General features: G+C 47.7%; 1 protein-coding gene across 1 annotated transcript in view; it reads left to right on the plus strand.

The window, feature by feature from the left end:
- The window catches only part of ZBTB16 (zinc finger and BTB domain containing 16), a 206,187-nt gene that overhangs the window by 132,148 nt on the left and 53,226 nt on the right, over window positions 1-20,813 (plus strand). Inside the window, 1 exon segment of the mRNA XM_010830640.1 lies at window positions 3,188-3,274. Coding sequence (XP_010828942.1) covers window positions 3,188-3,274 — 87 coding nt within the window.

Here is a 20,813-nt window from a genome sequence, read left to right on the forward strand (position 1 = left end):
AGTTCCTTGGACTGCAAGAAGATCCAACCAGTCCATCCTAAAGGAGATCAGTCCTGGGTGTTCATTGGAAGGACTGATGTTGAAGCTGAAACTCCAATACTTTGGCCACCTGATGCGAAGAGCTGACTCATTTGAAAAGACCCTGATGCTGGGAAAGATTGAGGGCAGGAGGAGAAGGGGTTGACAGAGGATGAGATGATTGGATGGCGTCACCTACTCAATGGATATGAGTTTGGGTAGACTCCAGGAGTTGGTGATGGACAGGGAGGTCTGCTGCGGTTCATGGGTTTGCAAAGAGTTGGACACGACTGAGTGACTGAACTGAAAAGCAGTGGAACTTTTTTCTCCTAACTAGAATTTTACACAAAACTTTGAGGTATAAAAGGGATACATTGGATTTTTTGTAGGGGGAGAAAGTCTAGAGCCCACCTTCATATTCATGAGGCATCTTTGCAGATGAAACCCTGGGGAGGCTGAAGGGCACAGGGGTTCAGAGGAAAGGCTCTGACAGAGTCGGGCTGCCTGTGTTCAAGTCCACTGCTGCAGTTAGCTGCTGTGTGACGTTGAGGAAGCTCCTCGACCTCTGTGGACTTGAGTTGAATCATCCGCTGAATGGGGGTAATCACACTATGTGCTTTAAAAGCTTGTTAGGAGTAAATGAAATGATACATGCCAAATACCCAACCTGACGCCTGGTATATGCTCTGTTGTTTAGTTGCTTAAGTCGTGTGTGACTCTTGCAACCCCGTGAACTGTAGCCCACCAGGACATCTGAGGTGGTTTGCAAACAGCACTAGACTGCTTTCTGCTATAAATATGTGAAAGAAATAGCTGTGCCTCTCACGCGACTTCAGTACAAACCTAAAACACAGGCACACTTAAAGAAGTGCTCAGACTCGTCGAAAGGAGCAAAGCGCAGCAGCAAATAGCAGATTGGAAAGGGCAGAGCCGTGAGGGGCTGGCGTGTTTGGCACATGTGTACTTTGGTCTTGGAAATGGGCTAGGACTGGAATGGACAGGAATGAAGAGAGGCGTTGCTCGGTCACCGTGACCCAGGAGGGCCCCGCGGCACCCGGAGAGGGCTGGCAAGGACAGTTCCCAGTGGAGCTGGACAGCTGACCGGGTGAGCTGATGGAACACCTTGAAAGCCAAGTAGAGGAGTTTAGTGAAAGTTGCTCAGTCGTGTCCGACTCTTTGCAACCCCATGGACTGCAGAGTCCATGGAATTCTCCAGGCCAGAATACTGGAGTGGGTAACCATTCGCTTCTCCAGGGGATCTTCCCAACCCAGGGATCCAACCCCGGTCTGCCGCATTCCAGGCAGATTCTTTACCAGCTGAGCCACCAGGGACGCCCAAGGAAGAGTTTAGAGTCAGTGCAAATTGTGAGCCGTTGTATATTTTTGAGCAAGGAAGTGTGAGGAATCAGGAACCTGCCTCTGTTGGTGGGTCAGAGGGTGGCTGGTGGTGTGGTAGTCCTCCTCGAGTCATCCAGTGTTCTGGGCACGACCCACAAGGGCCTCAGTAGGTGCAGTGGTTATCAACATGCAGGGGGCGAGATGCATCTAGAAGACATTTGGAGGGAAACCTGCCAAAGCTTGTGACAGGTGCCCCCTAGATGAAGTAACAGAGCCTTGAAAGCCATTAGCAAGTGGTAGAAAGTCATCATCACATTGTGGCCCTGTTAATTTTGATGCTTGTAAAAATGGTTCCAAAAAAGCTGATCCAATTGAATTGCACTGAACTGATTTTGTTTATTCCACAGATACGTATAGTCATTCATTCCCACTGGGTGTTAGGCAGATACAACTGTGCATGCCATGACTTACTTCCTCCCTTGGGGAGCTGGAGACGGGTCCACAGGCATTTAGGAGAGAGCCTGGTGAGACCGCAACCTGGAACAAACAGAGTGCTGTGGGAGCCTGGAGAGGGGCCCCGTCACCAGACCCGGGGCAAGGGTTGGAGCTGAGGCGTGATAATGATGTACTGTGGGGCTGGAGAGAGGGGTGGACTGTCAGAGCCAGAGGCGGTGCAGAAGGATGCTCAGAGAGCTCACAGTGTGGAAGTGCGGGGCTCCTCCAGGGGGACCAGAGCTTCTCAGGAGGGCAGGAGACCAGGGAACGAGGATGAGGAGCGAGAGAAGAAGCAGGAGAGAGAAGCGTGAAAGGGCTTTGTGAGTTACCCCGTGGACTGTGGACTTTATTCTGAAGGAGAGTCATTCAGAGATTTTAAATTGTTAGCTGCCAGTGGTGCCTGGGGGGTAGACAGTTAAATATTTTAAGTTTATTTTTTGGTAGGTGTGGTTTGGTTTGACTTTTTAAAAATACCTACGTTTATTTATTTGGCTGCTCCAGGTCTTAGCTGCAGACCTTCGAACTTCTTTGAGACATTCTAACTCTTAGTTGTGGCATGTGGGATCTAGTTCTTTGACCAGGGATTGAACCCCAGCACCCTGCATTGGAAGCCTAGACACTGGACCACCAGGAAAGTCCCGACAGTTTGGTTTTAGACACACAGAAAGTGGAAGTGTTAGTTGCTCAGATGTGTCCAACTTTCTGCAGTCCCATGGACTGTAGCCCACAGGCTCCTCTGCTCATGAGATTTCCCAGGCAAGACTCTTGGAGTGAGTTGCCATTTCCTTCTCCAGGGGCTCTTCCTGACACAGGGATGGAACCTGGGTCTCCTGCATTGCAGGCAGATTCTTTAGCAAATCTGAGCCACCAGGGAAGCCCCCGGGCATACCCAGTTAGGGAATTATCCAGGTACTGATGTGTCAGCAGTTTCTTTTTCCCCCGTATAGTCTGGGCAGCAGGGCACGTTTCTCCTCACACTATCAGGGACTCCTTTCCATCCCTCACTGGGTTCCAGCCCCTCAGGATACCCCTTCTTCTTGCACATCTCTCCCGGATCCCTTCGCTGTTTGTTATGGCTGTTCTGGTTCTGTTCCCGCTTCCGTCTGGGAGAGCCCTCGGTGGGGGCATTTGGGAGCTCAGTTGGGTGGGTGATCACATCTTGGAGGTGGGGCCAGGCTGGCTCTGGGGCCATGGGTTATCCCTGACTTGAGATTTTCACAGGTGTTCAGCCCCTTCCCCCAGGGTCCACCTGCACGATTTTAGCCCAGGACCCCTTTTCCTAATGCAGTGTCACTCTTAATAATAATAATAAAGTGTCACCTCCCCTTTGTTTCAGCGGGTGCCAAAGCCTTTGTCTGCGATCAGTGTGGTGCCCAGTTCTCGAAGGAGGAAGCCCTGGAGACGCACAGGCAGACCCATACTGGTGAGTGAGTGACCCCATCCTCCAGGGTCTCCCTTGTGATGGTGCATGGACGTGAGTATCTTGGCCCTTGTTTCCCTGGGGAGCTGTGAGTGGGGTGGTTTGTGCCATCTTCAGCTACCCTTGCTGGTGAAGCTGGCTGGGCAGGAACTTATAAGTGTGGCTTTGCCCCAGAAGAACAGCTGCCCTGGTTCAGGCCAAGGTCTCTGTCTCTAATAGGCCACTTGGAGCCCATCTTCATGGAGATGATGGTACTTTCAGAGGCTTTAGAAAGTCAGTGATGTTGTCTAACTCTGAAGCCCTTGTGCGGCCCAGTGGGCTGTCCCTCCGTCTGCAAGAGTCTAGTCATTGTCTAAAAGAAAGCAGTCTGTCCACAGGCGTGCATGTGAACAGTATTATCCAACAGTGATATTGCTGTGATCTCAAACCATTGATTTCATAGCATCAGCGTCATCTCATCATGGTACTTGGTGTCATCTTCATCATTGTAGCTCATGCTTACTGAGCATTCACAACATGCCAGGCCCTGTTCTTGGTGCTTTACCTGATCTCAGTTAGCCAGTTTTTCCATAACTCTATAAAGTAGAAAGCTACTTCCATGTCATGGATAAGGAAACCGAGATTCAAAGGAGGGTAAGTGACTTGCTGAAGTGAGTAGTGGGGACAGGAATGGTACTGGTTTGATCCTGACACTGCCATTTACTGTTTGTGGAGCCATGAATCAGTTACTTAAGCTCTCTTAATTTGGGTTTCCTCACCTGTTGGAAAAGTAGGGTAACACTAGCATCTACCATGTAGCATAGATTTGTTGGGGGGATTAAATAAGATATTTTATTTGGAGCATTTAGGGGAATGCTTGGCTCATAATAAGTGTTCGATAAATAGTAGTAGATGTGTTTAATAAATATTTATTGAGTTCCTGTAACATGCTGGGAACTGTTGGGGTCTTTAAGGTCTAGTAACATATGAGACAGATAGCATTCTTCATGGAACTGAGATTCCAGTAGGGCAATAGGCACATGATTGTGTGGTAATAATGCCAGGCTGTAATAAGCACGAGTGAGAAAAAATATAGCAGGATAAGGGAGGAAAGGGGTATTTTAGATCAGATGGTCAGTCTTCTCTGAGAGGGTGACATCTGAGCCCAGCCGTAAAGTTGGAAAGCGAGATAGTTACTTAAAGTTTTCAGGGAAGAAGATCTGAGTAAAGGGAACACACACTCCTGCACGTGGGTTGAATTTGACAGGTTCGTGGAAGAGCAGTGTGGTGGTAGGGGGCAGGCAGTGAGGTGCAGAGAGTGGTGGGAGATGAGGTCAGAAATCAGGTGGGTCTCTCAATCCTGGCACGGAATTTAGATTTTATTCTGCGTGTGCCAAGAGTCCATTGTTGGGGTTGGGGAGGGGAGGATAAAATATTTGCGAATCATACATCTGATTAGAAACCTTCAGTTTGAAAGTATCAGGAACTCTTAGGACTCTGATAAAAATACAGATAACCCAAGCAAAAACTGTGCAGAGGATCTGACTGAATAGACATGTCTCCAAAAGAAACAAATAGTCATTGAGTGCATGAAAAGATGCTTGACATCATTAGCCATCGGGGAACTACAAATCAAAATCACAATGAGATACTAAATGCTTTACACCCACCAAGATGTAGCTTAGTAAAAATGCAGGCAGTGAGAAGTGTTGTTGAGATTGTGGAAAAATCAGAACCCTCGTACACTGCTGTTGGGAGTGTAAAATGGTGCAGCCCTGGAAAACAGGCAGTTCCTCAAAAAGGTAAACAGGTACTCTGACCCAGGAATTCCACTCCTGTGTATATGAAAACATATATCTACACAAAAACTTGCACATAAGTTGTTCTTAACGGCATTTTTATAATAGCCAAAACTTGCACATAAGTGTTCTTAACAGCATTTTTATAATAGCCAAAAAGGTAGATATAACTCAGTGTCTACCTACTGATGAATGGATACACAGAATGTAGTTTATCCATCAATGGAGTATTACTCATCTATAAAAAGGAATGAAATGCTGATACATTCTAAACATTTTAAAGAGGAATCCTAAAAACATTATGCTCAGTGGAAGAATCCAGTCACAAAGGCCATGTGTTGTATGATTCTGCTTATATGAAACATCCATAATAGGTGAATCTCCAGACAGAAAGTAAATTAGTTAGGGGCTGGGAGGTTTGGGAGGACATGGTAAATGCTAATGGGTATGGAGTTTCTTTTTGGGGTGATTAAAATGTTCTAAAATGTGGTGATGGTTATGCATCTCTGAATACATTAAAAAGTACTGACTTTGTCCTTGAAAAGCGTGAATGGTGTATCATATGGTATATGAATTATGACTCAGTAATACACACGCATTGTGCACACACACACACCTATGCAAACATTTGTAGAAAATGGGCTAAACAGTCCATTGGAGGGTGTTGAATGGAGGACGACATGACTTGATTTATGGGTTTAAAATATCACCCCAGTTCCGGTGTTGATAATTGACCGCAGGAGTGTTTGTTACCAATTGGTATGCAAGGAAAAGCGCTCTAACAGTAGAGTAAAGCCACACTGTGTTAACGTATCAGACGTTTCTATAGGTGACTGTGCTCAGCTGAGCAGTTTTCACTTGGGGTCTCTCGCATGGTTGCATTGGGTGGTGTGTGGGCCTGGGTGTCCACGATGGCGCCCTCCCTCTCGTATCTGCCTCCCAGTCCTCCTCCCAGTGGCCTCTCTCTGCAGCAGAGCAGCCTGGACCTGTCACTCAGGGTTCCAAGAGTCAGGAAGCAGAAACTGCCAGCCTTCTTAAAAGGCAGGCTGGAAGCACGTAGCGTCACTTCCACCATCGTTCATTGCTCTCAGCAGGCACAGGTCAATCCCAGGTTCGAAGGATGAAAGAGCAGATTCCCTCTCTTCGTGGAGACTGACGGACACACAGGGAAAGAGGGACTGGTGGCAGCCCTCCGTGGAAGCAGGCCCCTGAGCTGCTTCTGGGGCCGGAAGGGAAGAAGGAAGACCAGTCAGCTGCTGCTGCTGTTCGTGATTGCCATCAGTATTTTCTTGTCTTCCTGCCCCTCAAAATCAGCCTCTCCATGTGGAAGACATATGTCATAGTCCTGGTATCATGCGCTCTGGGCTGGTGTTGCCCTGACCTGTGGCATTAAGCAGAACTTTCTAGGTGAGCTGTGAGCCCAGTTAGTGTCTCCCTGGCTCGGTTCTAGAGAAGGGGACTTGGCCAGAAGATTTTGCCCAGGATCCCAGAGCTGGTTTTCTTAAAAGCCAGGGAAGGATGCATGTCTCCCAGACTCCCGGCTATTTCTTGTTGCCTCTGGACCATACGTGTAACTGAGAATCCTGCTCTGAGAATTCCAGCTGGGGGCTGAGGACACCGAACTCTGAGCCAGCTTTGCAAAGCAGCTTAATTCTGTCTGTCCAGATTAAATTTGCAGCAGCAGGGAGCAAGCTGCCCTAACTGCCAGGGCCAGGGCAAGAGACTGAGTCCCTGCCGGGTGAGCAGATGGGGATGTCGTTCACAGACAGGACCCCCACACACTTATTGAGCACCTTCTGTGTGCCTTGCACCCACTGGGACACTGCAGTGAACAACACAGACGTGCTCCCTATGTTGTTTTTCAGACAACTTTAGTGAGATGTAATTCACATCCTGGTCACATGTTTAAAGGATCCAGTTCTGTAGTTTTTGATATATTAGTATATTTTTAAGACTGTCATAAAAGACATATAAATTTACCATTTTATCTTTAAAGTGTACAATTCAGTGGTGTAAATGACATTGCAACCTGTTTTTAGAGTTTGGTATTGATTGGGCTTTAAAAACCAGGAGGTGTCTTTGGACTAATGCCCTTCCAGGATTTATTAAGTTAATGAAGACTTGAAAGTGACCGACATTTTTCAGAAAAGAATATTAGTTCCAAGTACTTTGGCCACCTGATGCAAAAGGTCAACTCATTGGAAAAGACCCTGATGCTGGGAAAAGACAGGGCAGGAGGAGAAGGGGGTGACAGAGGGTGAGATTGATCGGATGGCATCGTCAACTCAACGGACATGAGTCTGGGCAAACTCTGGGAGATAGTGGAGGACGGGGAGGCCTGACGCGTCAGATATGACGGAGAGACTGAACAACAGTGATTGGAAAGAACCTGGAGTTTGAGTCAGAAGCTGGGGAGGGGGTGGAATCTAACTTCACTGTCTAGCAGGTGGATAACCTTGTTCCTCGTCCTTTCTGCCCTTCAGATCTCCTCACCTGCAAAGGGGTATAGTGCCCATCCTTTCTGTAGCAGAGGTGGAGCCCGGCTCCTTCAGACCTGTTTGGGGGCCGGGGACAGTACTGTGAAGCAGGCGTGTGGGAATCTGAGTTCCCTGACCGGGGATCAAGCCTGTGCCCCTTACATTAGAAGTAAGTCTTAACCTCCGGAGTCTTAACCCTCAGACTTACTTCTGCTTTATCTCCAAGTTGCATCCAAATTGCGCAGAAGAAACCAGGGTGGATGCTTTAAGAAGGGCTCCTTTCCCCCCTGGCTGTGAGCGAGGGGCAAGCTCCCTTGCCAGGAGAAGCGTTTGGCCCCTCCTGGTGTTGGGCAGGCTGTCCTCAACTGGGTACAGAGGTGGTGGTGGCCGTATTATCAGCGTCAGATTGGCAATGAGGCAGTTCTGCTGACAGGCAGAGCTGGGGACAGTATTATAGGGAACACACCTGTAGAACCTGCAGAACCCAGATGGGTTCTCAGACTCCCCTAATAATCCATTAAAAAATACAGCGTGACATCTAGATGCCATCTCTGTTCTAAGAAAGGGGGCCTCTGAGGAAGAGAGAGGCCTGGTTATAAGGAATGCTGAAAGTGACGTTAAAGCTGTTGGACTGGGGGAAGCCAGTGGGGTACCAGATATCCTTTAAGAGAGCGAACAGGAGAGCAGGGAGGAAGCTCTGAGAAGGAAGAGACCCTGGGAGAGTAAAGTCATGGAATTGCCATCTTATGTTTCTGATACCTATGTTTATCAAACACTTTCTTCCACTGTACCCATTTCACAGGTGAGACCACGGAGGCCTAGAAGCCCAGCACTAGGAAGTGGAGAGCTGGAACTTGACCCAACTCTGACTTCAGTGCTCTTTCTACCAATCCCCAGCTGCCTGCTCATTGACTTACTGTTGTCCATGGGTTTGTGGCTGAATGGTTTAGGGACAGCTTCTGTAGCTCATGGCCGTGTCCTGGGCAGAGCTCTTTTGGATCCCTGTGACCTATTTAACTAAGCATCCTCAATACCCTGATGACCGTGTGCCCCTCAGGAGATAGTATACAATATCCCTGAAATAGATAGGGTCTGGGAGTTCCATGCCCAAGGCTGCCCCGCCACGTGGGGAATTCACAGGGCTGACGTGTAGCATGGCATTGGGATGGGTTATCGGGGTGCTTCTCAGGTATTCTTGACACTGCAGAATGAATTTAGTAGAAAGTATTTCCAATCCCATTTTCGCCAAACACACATCATCTTCAGGGCTCACGCTTTCAGCTCCTCCACTTACCCTGGAGGACTTCTGTCCCCGTGGGTGTGACCCTTCCTTGTCCCCGCCCTCCAGGATCTTGGTGGGCTCCAGCTGGTGCTCAGGGACGACACACTTACGCTTGGGCTAGGCTCAGGCTTCGTTGTCACACTTCAGTTTTCTGTTTTGCTACAGCTAAGACTTTGAGGAGATAAACAGAGATCACTTTACACCTTTTATATTATGACAAATACATATTGCAAAACACTGCTGCTTCCAAAATGTTTGGGTTGCAGAGCAGTCAGGAATTAACAGCTCTGCAGCTCCCCAAGATGCCTGTACTTCATTTACACATCAGAATTTTTTTTACACTGTTCAGTAAAATAAAAAGCGAGAAAACACATATACACACACGTACACATGCGCGCCCAGCGCACCACTTGGGTTCTATATCAGGAATGTCTTAAATTAGTAAGTAGTTCTTTAAAAGTCCAGATAAACTGATAAATACCATTAATGGCTTAATTTATACTCCGGGTTTGAAATTTGACACACGGACAGTATCTTGGCTCAGGAAACACAAGTGGTTTTGTGCCAGAGGTTTTAATGACCGATCAGTAATATAAATTGCTGCATCACTGAACAGAAATAGCTTCCCTGTGTCACTTGATCAGGAAACTTCTCTGGCCAGGCAGCAGTTAATAAATTTAAAAATAATTACCCTCTTCATTCAAAGTCAAACTAATTAGGAGTGGGTTTTACAAATCATAATGTTGTCCGAGCCACTGTACATCCCCGTTTGGGACGTGAACAGGCCTGGGGGCAACAGATGGGATCGGGTGGCATTAATTAGAGGGCAGGGGAGATACCTCAGCTGCTGAGCTAAAGGCGAGGGGGCTGGGGCAGTCTGCAGCAGGCCCTGTGGGGGAGGGGGGAGATCTCAGTGCGGCAGCCTTGGAATTGAGCTGAAGGAACCTTCAGCTCTTTTAATTCATATGTAGGAGACTCAGAGGCTTCACAGGTGGCATTAGTGGTACAGACTCGCCTGCCAACGCAGAAGACACAGGAGACGCAGCTTCAGTCCCTGGATTGAGAAGATCTCCTGGAGGAGGGCATGGCAACCCACTCCAGTATTCTTGCCTGAAAAGTCCCATGGACAGAGGAGCCTGGTGGGCTGCATTCCATAGGGTCGCACAGAGTCGGACATGACTGAAGTGACTTAACACGTCCGCATGTAGGGGACTCAGAACAGCTCCCTGTGTGCGATCTGAACATAAGAGGGATGGGGCCAATGCTACTGTTTGGGGGCCAGGCCAGAGAGCCTGTGAGAACCCATAGCAGGAAAGGCAGATGTGCAGATGGCTACCCAGGGAGGATGAGCTCTCGAGGGCTTTATTCACCAGGCAAGCTGGGGCCCTGATAGCGCGGTTCAGGTTTGTCTTGCAGGTTTCAAGGAAGTGGGACCCTTGGAACCCAAAGTCTTGAGTGTGACATTCAGGGTATTCGGAGCACTTGGGACCTGGTGTCAGAGGTCTAGATTCAAGTCCTATCTCGTCCCATCACTTCCACGTTTTATGAGCTTGGGCAGGTTGCTTAACTTTCCCTAAGCCCATTTCCTCCTTGGAAATGTGACAGCAACGATGCTGTCGTACAAGGGATGTTGTGAGGATTTAATTTGATGATCCGTGGAAAGCACTCAGCATAGGCCTTGCATGGAGTAAGCGCTCAGTCAGTGGTGATGGTGGTTACTAACACTGCACCATCGTGGTCTTCGCCATGCCCTTGGAGGGTATCCTTTCCCCTGACTAGGTAGGTGAGAGGAGAAGGGGCAGGCTGATGTGGTAAGAAAGGAATAAGAATGGGGTGCAGCTGCTTTGCTGAGCTGATGGGATCTTTGAGGATCCCTGATGCGTCCTTTGGTCAAGAGGATGTTTCCAGTGTACCTGTAGAGCCATCAGCCCCTGCTGTATGTACAGCGGGGAGAGGTGAGGGCATAATGGAGTTGTGCATGTGGAACAGCCTCTCAGAACAGATTTCGTGGATTTTATTTAAGGCCCTAGTTCCTAGAATGCCCGAAGCTTCCCAGGGGGACTGCCCTCTTCTGATGTTTAAACCGATGACATATCCAACTAGGCCGGACAGGCTGCAGAGCTGGGGTTAGCACAGAGCAAGGTCTTGTGTTCCCCCTTCCAGGAGCTTGAGTCCCCCACTGGTGTCCTGGCCCATGTCTGTGGCCATTAGGAACCTGGGTATTCTGGAAATACAAGTCAGACCTGGGTCATCCCACTTTATGCCCTCGTAGTGCCCTGGTAAGGAAAAGAGACAGAAAGTCATTCCTGAGCTTAGGAGTTCTGGGGCTGGGAAGCTTCATGGACGCCTTAGAGCCCAGGACACTTGATCTCCAGACTTGCTCCAAAGCAGTTCCACTCTGTCTTCCAGCCCACGCCCTGCCCCCCCAGGTTGGCCAGCCTAGTGACTTGTGTTCGCCACATACCAAGTAGCCTGTGCAGCTGATTTGTCCCATCCTTCCTTCATTCATGTATCCACTAAGTTTTGAAGTACCTACTGTGTGCAAGGGGCGGTCCCTGCCTTCCTGAAGGCTACAGTGTGTTGTGGAGCAAATGAACAAGTAGGGTGAATTTGCTTTGGTTACAGATAATATCGTCTTCCCAGGTGGCGCTAGTGGTAAAACAGACAAACAAACAAACAAACAAAAAATAAACCTGCCTGCCAATGCAGGAGACATAGGAGATGTGGGTTCAGTCCCTGGCTCAGGAAGATCCCTTGGAGGAGGGCGTGACAGCCCACTCCAGTACTCTTGTCTGGAGAATCCCATGGACAGAGGAGCCTGGCAGACTACAGTCCATGAGGTCGCGAAGAGTCGGACACGACTGAAGCAACTTAGCGTGCACGCACAGATAATACAGTAGCGGTACACTATTGGATATTTTGAAGATATAATTTTATTAAGTCCTTATTACCATCCTAAAACATAGACATTTTCCTTCCCTCTTCTTTGCTAGAGAAAATTAAAACTCAGAGAAGTTAAGGATGACCTGTCCAGGATGGCTAGAACGTGTGCTTCGGGCTCCTGCACCCTAAAGCCTGTGTTTTAATGCTGCTTCTCCTCCCCGTGCGGGCCTGGGCATCATACCTAATGTGCAGAGCCGGGGCCTCAGCTCTGCCCATTCAACAGCCTAAAAAACTAGGGCTCAGAGGCCTATATTTGCACAGGGGGGTCAGTTGAGAACAAATAAGCCAAACCAGAATTAGGACCCACGAGTTCTTACTTCCAGGCCAAAGTACTCTCCACTCTTGACTACAAAATAAGGACTTTATTTTGCTGGCCTAGAAAAACTTGCTTCATTTCCACCTTCCTGCGTCACAGAGAAAGCCATTCAAGCGGATGCAAATGCTGAGATGCTCCTTCTCAGCTCCTCCGTGTCAGCCTCAGGAGGGTCGTGCGGCCCAGAACAGCTGACGCACCCGGCGGCCAAGGGCAGCGGTGCTGCAGGACCTGCCCGCCCCGGGAGCACGGAGCAGGCGCTGGAGGCGCCCTCCCTGGGGCCCTCTCCTCCTCAGTGTGAAGGAGGCTCAGAGGCACCTTGTCGTGGCTTTGGGAAGAGAAGGCAGTGACAGCACAGAAACACACGCGCACACACACATGCACACCCTTTGATCGTGCAGAGAGCTGTGCCCCCACCTTGGTGTTGTCGGCTGCCTGCTTGAACTGGCCCCTCTGTCCCTCCTGATATATTAAGGATGCTTGGAAAGAGCTGCAGGGACTGTCTCTGGCCCTGAACTCCAGAGAAGAAAATGAAGTCCTTGTTTGGAGGACTTTCGGTGGTGGATGAGCAGGCGGGGCAGAGAATCATAGAGGGTGAGCAGTTACATTCCTTCCCTGGGGGTGGCTGCCGGCCTTCTGGCCCCCGCTCCTGCCCTGGGCCTGGCACGAGGGGTGGTGCTGGGCATGGAGGAGCCCTGTCAGGGCGGCTGGCTCCTGTCCTCCTGCAGTAGGAAAACCAGCAACTGTTCTGGCTCCTCCTCCCAAGGGCAGTCTCTCTGTTCCCCTGGTCCCAAAGAGGATGAGGGAGGGAAAGGGAGAACAGCCAGCAGATGAGAAAGAACTTCTTCTTTCCAAAACTTGACATGGAAAAAAGGCAGAACGAGCCTCTCACCCCGACCCAGGCTGGAGGGCCGGGGAGAGGAGGGGGTCATCAGATGGACACGTGCGCTCCACTTAGATTGGTGTGACCTCCCCCATTGAAAGCATAATAGCTTTTGACTTTTATAAATATCAGGGGTGATTGGTATAGCGTTTCACGTGGTGTGCCAGGGAATTGAACCCGAGAAAGCCTGAGCTCGGGACGGCTGCAGGACGTCATGGGCACTTGGGGAGGGAGAGTCATGTGCTCCTGTTTGTACAGTGCTCCAGCATAGACTTACTCTTGAGCTCGTTTTGTGCTATTACTATCAAGGCATGTTTGATGCCTAATATAGAGTTTGATTTTCCAAGCCCAGGGCTCTCGGCTCTGTTGGAGCTGCTTGCTGTGGCATAGGGAATGGCAGCCTGGCTGTCACCTGCTGCCCAGCCACGCCTTCCTTTGGCACCGGTCACCCTAGCGGTGCTAGGGTCCCTCTGGCTCCTTCTGGACTGACCTCCAGTGCTGCTTCTTATGAATAGATTTTCGGGGTTTTTTTTTTTTTTTTTTTTTGAGTGATTTTAGATTTATAGCAAAATAGAGTGGAAAGCATAGAGTATCCTATATACTGTCTACTCCGTACCCCAACACAACTCCCTCCCTGTCAACATCATTCATCAGAATGGTGCATTTGTTACCCCTGATGAACCCAGGTTGATACATCATTATCCCGCAAAGTTTATGTTAACGGGTCACTCTCGTTGTAAATTCTCTGGGTTTTGATAAATGTATAATGATGTGTATTCACCATTGTATCATGCAGAAGAGTTTTGCTGCCCTACAGAACCTCTGAGCTCTCCCCATCCATCACCCCAATACTTTTGCATGAAGCGTTAACGCTTTGAGGGGATCGGTGGTGTTTAGCTCTCTTGGGATTGGCGAGGAAAATTGAACTGAGATTGATTTGGGATAAAAGAGGTTAAAGCTCATTCATTCAGAAGACGTCTTAAGCATCTCCTCTGTGCTGGACATTGATGCTGGGCCCTGGGATAAGGATACAGCAGTGAGCAGGACTCACCTAGTCCCCACCTCCAGCCATCTCCCATCATAGTGGAAATGTTGAACATCATTGTCGTGTGGGGGCAGCTTGGTATTAGGGAAAACAAGAATGAATTAGGGGAAAGGAAAACCGAATTCTTATCCTGGCTCTGTCACAGGCTTGCTTTATGACACGGGACAAATTGCTTTGTTTCTCTGCCTCTCTCAAATATCGGGAGTGGGAATTAGGTAAGAAAAATTGCTGTTTGAGAGGTTGCATGGTTCCAAGCCCAGCCTAAAGTTCCAATCTTGGATGGATGGTCTACGTTTTTCTCCACTTCAGCACATTTGTACCTATGGCTGTTACAGGGGCTTTCCAGGTGGCCCAGTGGTAAGGAATCCGTCTGCAGATACAGGAGACACAGGTTTGATCCCTAGGTGGGGAAGATCCTTTGGAATAGGAAATAGCAACCCATTCCAGTATTCTTGCCTGGAGAACCCCATGAACAGAGGAGCCTGGCGGTCTACAGTTCATGGGATCACAAAGAGCCGGACATAACTAAGCACATTAGACATTTACAGTTTCTGTCTCACCAGTAGACAGCCTCTTCTTTCATTTTATTTAGATGCATATTCAATAAAAAATTAAATGCATACTGCGTCTGAAGAAGAAATTAAAGGTGAAGATCTTTTGTCTTTTAAAAACTATTCCAGAAGTTTGAGGGGATTGAAACGATTTTGACCTTTGAGGACTGTTATTCAGAGCTTGGACTGTGCCTGGCTCTGGTGCTTTTATATATTATCTTGTAGAGCCCACTAAGAGGCAGGTTCACTGCCCCTATCGCTGCTGAGGAGCTGCGGGCTCAGAGCGGTTTAAGTAATATGACTCGTTCAGTGGAAGGACTGGGCTTCAAGTTCAGGGCCCCCAGCTGGGAGTCTGATGGAACTTCCAGGCTACGTGTCATTCTCCTATGGAAGTAAGTCCCTTGCATATGAACAAGTGCTGTTCCACGAGTGGGTTGGTAAGTCCAATTTGTTCATAAGTCTGTTGAAATTAGCCTAGGTACCCAACTAACACAGTCAGCCCCATAGTACTGTACTGTAATAGGTTTATAATACTTCTCACACACATAATACATAGAAAACATAAAAAATAAAACATCTTTTATCGGCAGTACCTTGAAAAGTACAATACAAGAGCTGGCATCGGATCGGGGGGCTGGCCTTGAGGGAGCAGGCAAGAAGGGTTCCTGACTGGAGGAGGTGGGAGATGGTAGAGCTCGTGGATCGTCAGCAGCGGGAGACGGAGGGCGAGCTGCAATTTCAGTCACACCTGACGTGGGTGGCACAGGATCTGATTCCTCGGTGGAACCAGACACACACTCACATCTTTGAAAGTTCGCAACTCGAAGGTTCATATGCAGAGAGGACTTAACTGGATTCAGAATTGCCTGTGTTCAGAATGGCCCCTTCCCTTTCATGCCGTTCTCACACCAGAGTCCGCATGGTCATCCTTGGGGCTCCCACTCACCTCTCCACCCCCCGCTCCCACTGGCCCCGTATATCCCCTCCATCTTTTCAGCTCCTGCCCCTTCCTCTCTGGCTGTGCTCCCTTCTCCCCCCGTGATACCACTGCTGCCTGATGACAGAAAGGAGTTAATAAAAACCAATGTGTAACTGAAACTTGAAAAGCCATAAATCGCCTTGTTTTTTTCTAGGATGTTGGTAGCATTTTGATTTAATAGTTGGACAAACACAAGGGCCTATTTTATTCAGAGTTTACAGGCCTCAAGGCTGTTATTCCTCCAAATTTAATAGCATTGAAATTGCAGGGTTTGCTATAATTTGCCTATCGCTTTCTGCTCCACCACTGATGTTTATTGTCAGCGGGATGGAATCTCAATCCGACTCACTTAGATAACATGTCTGTTAAACATTTAGATAATTGTACCATCATTAACTTGTCACATTATTTTAGAGATTCAAAACAGAAGCAGGGTAAGTAGAGGTACTGGGTTGGGGAGGGGGGAAGAGGAGGAGGAGGAGGAGGAAATCTCTCCTGAGTTGAACAACCAGGAGATGAGAGAATTGATTTCACACTCCTGACGTTTCGTCAGAGGTGCCAGAGTTGGGGGGGCATGCAGCAGAGCTGGGCTGGAAACCCAGGGCAGGTCACCCCTATGACAATGCCACAGTTTCTCAGGGACCCTTGGTGGTTCATGCCCAGCTTTGGCCTTTACGTCACAAAGATCGGTTTTTTAGCTTCCCTTAGAGATGCTGATTACAGCATTATATGTCATTACAAAGCCTGAGACCAACCTCCATGTCCAAAGAGAGGGACCCTGTTAATTATGGCACCTGCATGGAAAAAGAGCCATGATGTTCTGTGCGATAAAAGGTGATTAGACAAGGTGGTTTAGTGTCGTCTCATTTCGTGTAAAATACAGAAGCCATCCTGTAAGATTCTATAAGGCTCTACAGTCCACCTATTAACAGTGATTGTCTTTAGAGAATAGGATTACAGAGCAAAGCGGGTTTTACTTTCTGCATTATCTATTTCTGAATAATAATAAGAACTAGTATTTATTTTTTATTATTATATAATAATAATGACTTTTTGGCATGTTTTACTTATGTAATTTTACTTTATTTATTTACTTTTTGGCCATGCTGCATGGCATGTGGGATCTTAGTTCCCCAATCAGGAATTGAACCCATGACCCCTGGAGAGGAAGCTCAGAATCTTAGCCACAGACCTCCAGTGAATTCCCTTGTTTGATTTTAAAAATTAAGGTCACATGATAAATAATGAAAAATACCACCTTTGAGCCTTATTCTTTCCATGGAGGAGAATTTCTTAAAAAAGGCTGCAAGTGCAAGTAAATGAGTTTTTGAGGCAGATGTAGGACATGACTGTCTCGACCTCAGTTTCCCACTCTTAAGGCAGGTGACTGCCAGATGGAGAACTCGGGACCTGGGAGGGACTTGTGCCAGCGCTCAGGGGTCACCACCACTGTCTGTGTTCACCATGGCCTGACAGAGGACGTGGGTAGCAGGGGAGATTTTCCTTAGAATTAAGTGAGGACTGACGTCACACTTAGAGGGGTGACCCAGGCCAGGGCTCAATAGGAATGAGCTCCCATTTTTCAGAGAGCAACTAAATGTCAACACAGGTAGGGTACTGAGCTTGGCATCCAGAAGTGCCTCCCTAGGAATGCTGTGGTCTATGCCCTCGGGTCCCATGGAGTGACAGGTGTGACCCGTTCTGTCTGTCTGGCTTTGAACACTGTGTTAGCTCCTGCATCCCCAGCGCTTGCTCTGTGACTTGGGCCAGAGAACTCACTCATGCCTCTCATGGCTGTGTGTACCCAGTGACACCCAGGAAAACTGCACAGGTCACAAAACAAAGGTTGGAATGGACATGTACACACTGCCATGTAAAATGGATGCCTTGTAAAATAGATAGCCAACAAGGACCTACTGGATATCACAGGGGACTCTGCTCCATGTTATGTGGCAACCTGGATGGGAGGGGAGTTTGGGGGAGACTGGATACACATATATGTTTGGCTGAGCCCCTCTGCTGTCCACCTGAAACTCTCACAACATTGTTAATTGGCTGTACTCCAAGATAAATTAAAAGTTAAAAGCAACAACAAAAAGCCCTACAAGGGTTAATGTTTTCCTGATTGTACTGTAAATAATGCAGATATTTGGGGGTGGGAGGAACAAACAATGTAAATATTTTATAGACTGTAAACTAAATAATGTATCTATTTAGAAAAACAGCTTAAATAATTCATGTGTTGCAGCGCAGATTTTTTCTTAGAGGATGAACTGGACTGGTGAAGCCCACGGGGTAAGGATGGCGACACAGTGGCCCCTGGGGTGGAGGGGCAGAGGAGTTGCAATAAAAATACGTGTGTGGGATTAGGGAACAACAAGGACCCACAGCTGTCAGTTTCTTGGAACCCAAGTATGTAGTTGAAAGTCTCAGATATTTCAAACTATTCTTTTAAATATCCTGTGCTCTTTTTTTTTTTGATGCGTGAGAGACACAAATAACAACTAATAACAAGAATTTACTTTTAAAAAGCAACTTCTAGCCCAGGAGAATTGAAAAACATCCATCCACACAAAAAGTTGTACATCAGTGTTCATAGCCACTTCATTTATACCCTCAACATAGGAACTGGAACCCACATGTCCATCGGCTGAGGAATGAACAAAATGTGGTATATCTGTATCATTATCCAGCCCTAAAAAGGAATAGATACACTTGCATGCTACACCGTGGATGAATGTTAAAACCAACATGAAAGAAGGTGTGCATTGAAACATGTATAATATATGAAACAAGTCGCCAGTCCAGGTTCGATGCACGATACTGGATGCTTGGGGCTGGTGCACTGGGACGACCCAGAGGGATGGTACGGGGAGGGAGGCGGGAGGAGGGTTCAGAATGGGAAACACGTGTAACCTGTGGCGGATTCATATTGATACATGGCAAAACCAATACAATATTGTAATGTTAAAAAAAATAAAAAAATAAAGGCAATAAGAAAAATTTTAAAAACTTGAAAAAAAAAAGTTGGGCATGAAAGGCTACATAATGTATGATTCCATTCATGTGAAATATTCAGAATAGGCAAATCTATAGGAACAGAGCAGATCAGTAGTTGCCAGAGGCTGAGGGGAGCAGAAAATGGGGAGTGAGAACTAATGAGTATGGAGTTTCTTTTGAGAGGTGATGAAAATGTTCTGGAGTTAGTGTTGATGATGGTTGTACAACTTTCTGAGTACATTGAAAACCATTGAATTGTGTGTTTTAAAAGGATGTGTTTCATGGTTTGTGGATTATATCTTCACTGAAATGAAAAGCAACTTCCAGGTCTTGGTTTTTACACCCTCGGCCCAATACCCTCTACCTGCTGCATCTCAGGATTTTTTTTAGGTAGCTCGCAGTTTGCAGAATGGTGACCAGACAATGCAGGAGGCTCTGGTGCCTTCGGGATCGTTCTGTTCTTGGAGGCAGTGGGGAGCAGGCTGACTTAGAGACCTCCTCCTGTCCTTCCTGTGTATCAACTGCCAGGAAGAAAGAAAGAAGGGATCATCAGTAGGAGAAGGATGTGAATCTGACCGCAGTCAGAGGAGACTGGGAGTTGCCTTGTGTTGTACATCTTCAGAAGAACAGCCAGGTCTTCGCATGCCCGAGAGGAGTCACCCTGACCAGAGGGCGTACGTGAACAGCGTGGACCCAGGCAGCCCATTTTAAGCAAAGAATCATACAAGTAATATGCGCTCCATGTGGGGAAATTAGAAAATACATGTAAACAAAAGAAATGTGTCTCCTGTAGTTGCACCATCTTTTTCCGTTGTCTTTTAAACAACATTGGGGTGATAATAGGCAGTGCATGCTGTTTTGTAATCTGTTGCTCGCATGCCAGCAAACCTGTATCTTGATGATCACTGTAATGCTTCCCTAGTATTGTCCCCTACTCCCCATATTTTTTTTTTCTGTAAGCCTCTGATTGCCTTACTTTGTGCACTGGGATGCCCCCTTTGCTCTCCATGCTTTGGTGGGGGGTGGGGAACCACTCCCACACATGAAGGACCTTCCGGGGGGCTGCAGGCAGGAGAAGTGACTAACAGATACAGCACGTTATCACCTCTTACCTATCGCTTCTTCTGTCAACAAGATGAACTGGGCTGGCCAGGCACTTCTGCCGCAGCTGTTTACTTGGTCATTCCAGGCAAGCTTGAGATGCTGGGAACACAGCCAGTCCTCAACATTCGATCTTCTTAGAAGCTGTTTGCCTTTGGTTTTCTCCAGCCTTGCAAATGGCCACTCGCCCTGGGCACGATCTGGGCAGGTAATTTACCTCCTCCACTAAAATAACGGATGGCGCTGCCTGGGGGCTGGGCAGACCAAGGAAAATACAGGCATCGATTTATTTGCCAAGTTTAAGCCCAGAGTTAAGTAGCAAGGTAAGCATCTCCATGTGTTAAGTGTCCCAGGCCCAACTAGAGTAGATTTCCTACCGAAGAAGAACCCCAAACAGGTATTAAGAAAAAGGCTTTTCTTTTGGCATTTCCTTCTCTGAACATTAGGAAAAGTTACCTAACAGGGGAATTACAGGTTTGGGTCAGATGAAGTGTTCCCTGCCCCCGTTCGGAGAAGATCCATTACAGATTGGAAATGACTTTGTCTCTAAGTGCCCATTGTTAGATGGAATACACATTCCCCTCCACCAAACAAATATAAAATGCTTCCAGCCTCTGCCTCAGATTTTCTATTACTGTTTCACAGGACTCCAGAGAGTTTTAAGATAGCAATTTGATTAAGCTTATGGGGAAGATCCCATCAGATAACATTCTTTTTCTGCAGGTAGAGATAATGCGTTCAGGTATTAAGTATGTTTTAAAGGTAATTATCTTTTCCATATTCATTTTAGTTACAGGAATTGAAAAGGGGGAGACTTTGCATCGGAAAGCTGCCCCTTGGGCCCTAGAGTCGCTCTGACTTCTCTCCTCTGGGAAACACACTTGAGGTTTTTGACAAATGAAGGAGCACCAAGTGTTTCTCTGTTTTGAAATGACTTGGGAACCCCTGTCTCTGGGGAGGTGGCCCGGAAGGCAGCATCTTGGCCACTGCTCTCATCTGGCTCCCAAGTTTGGACCCCCTGTCCTGGGATGCCTTCTGGCCTCCCCATCTTAAGCTCAATGGACATGAATTTGAGCAAACTCCATGAGATAGTTGAGGGACAGGGGAGCCTGGCGTGCTACAGTCCATGGGGTCGCAAAGAATCTGAGATGACTTTGCGACTGAACAGCAAGAACATTTTAAGCTTCTGG

Source organism: Bison bison, unplaced genomic scaffold, assembly GCF_000754665.1.
Source record: "Bison bison bison isolate TAMUID 2011002044 unplaced genomic scaffold, Bison_UMD1.0 scf7180017864518, whole genome shotgun sequence".
Taxonomy (NCBI): domain Eukaryota; kingdom Metazoa; phylum Chordata; class Mammalia; order Artiodactyla; family Bovidae; genus Bison; species Bison bison.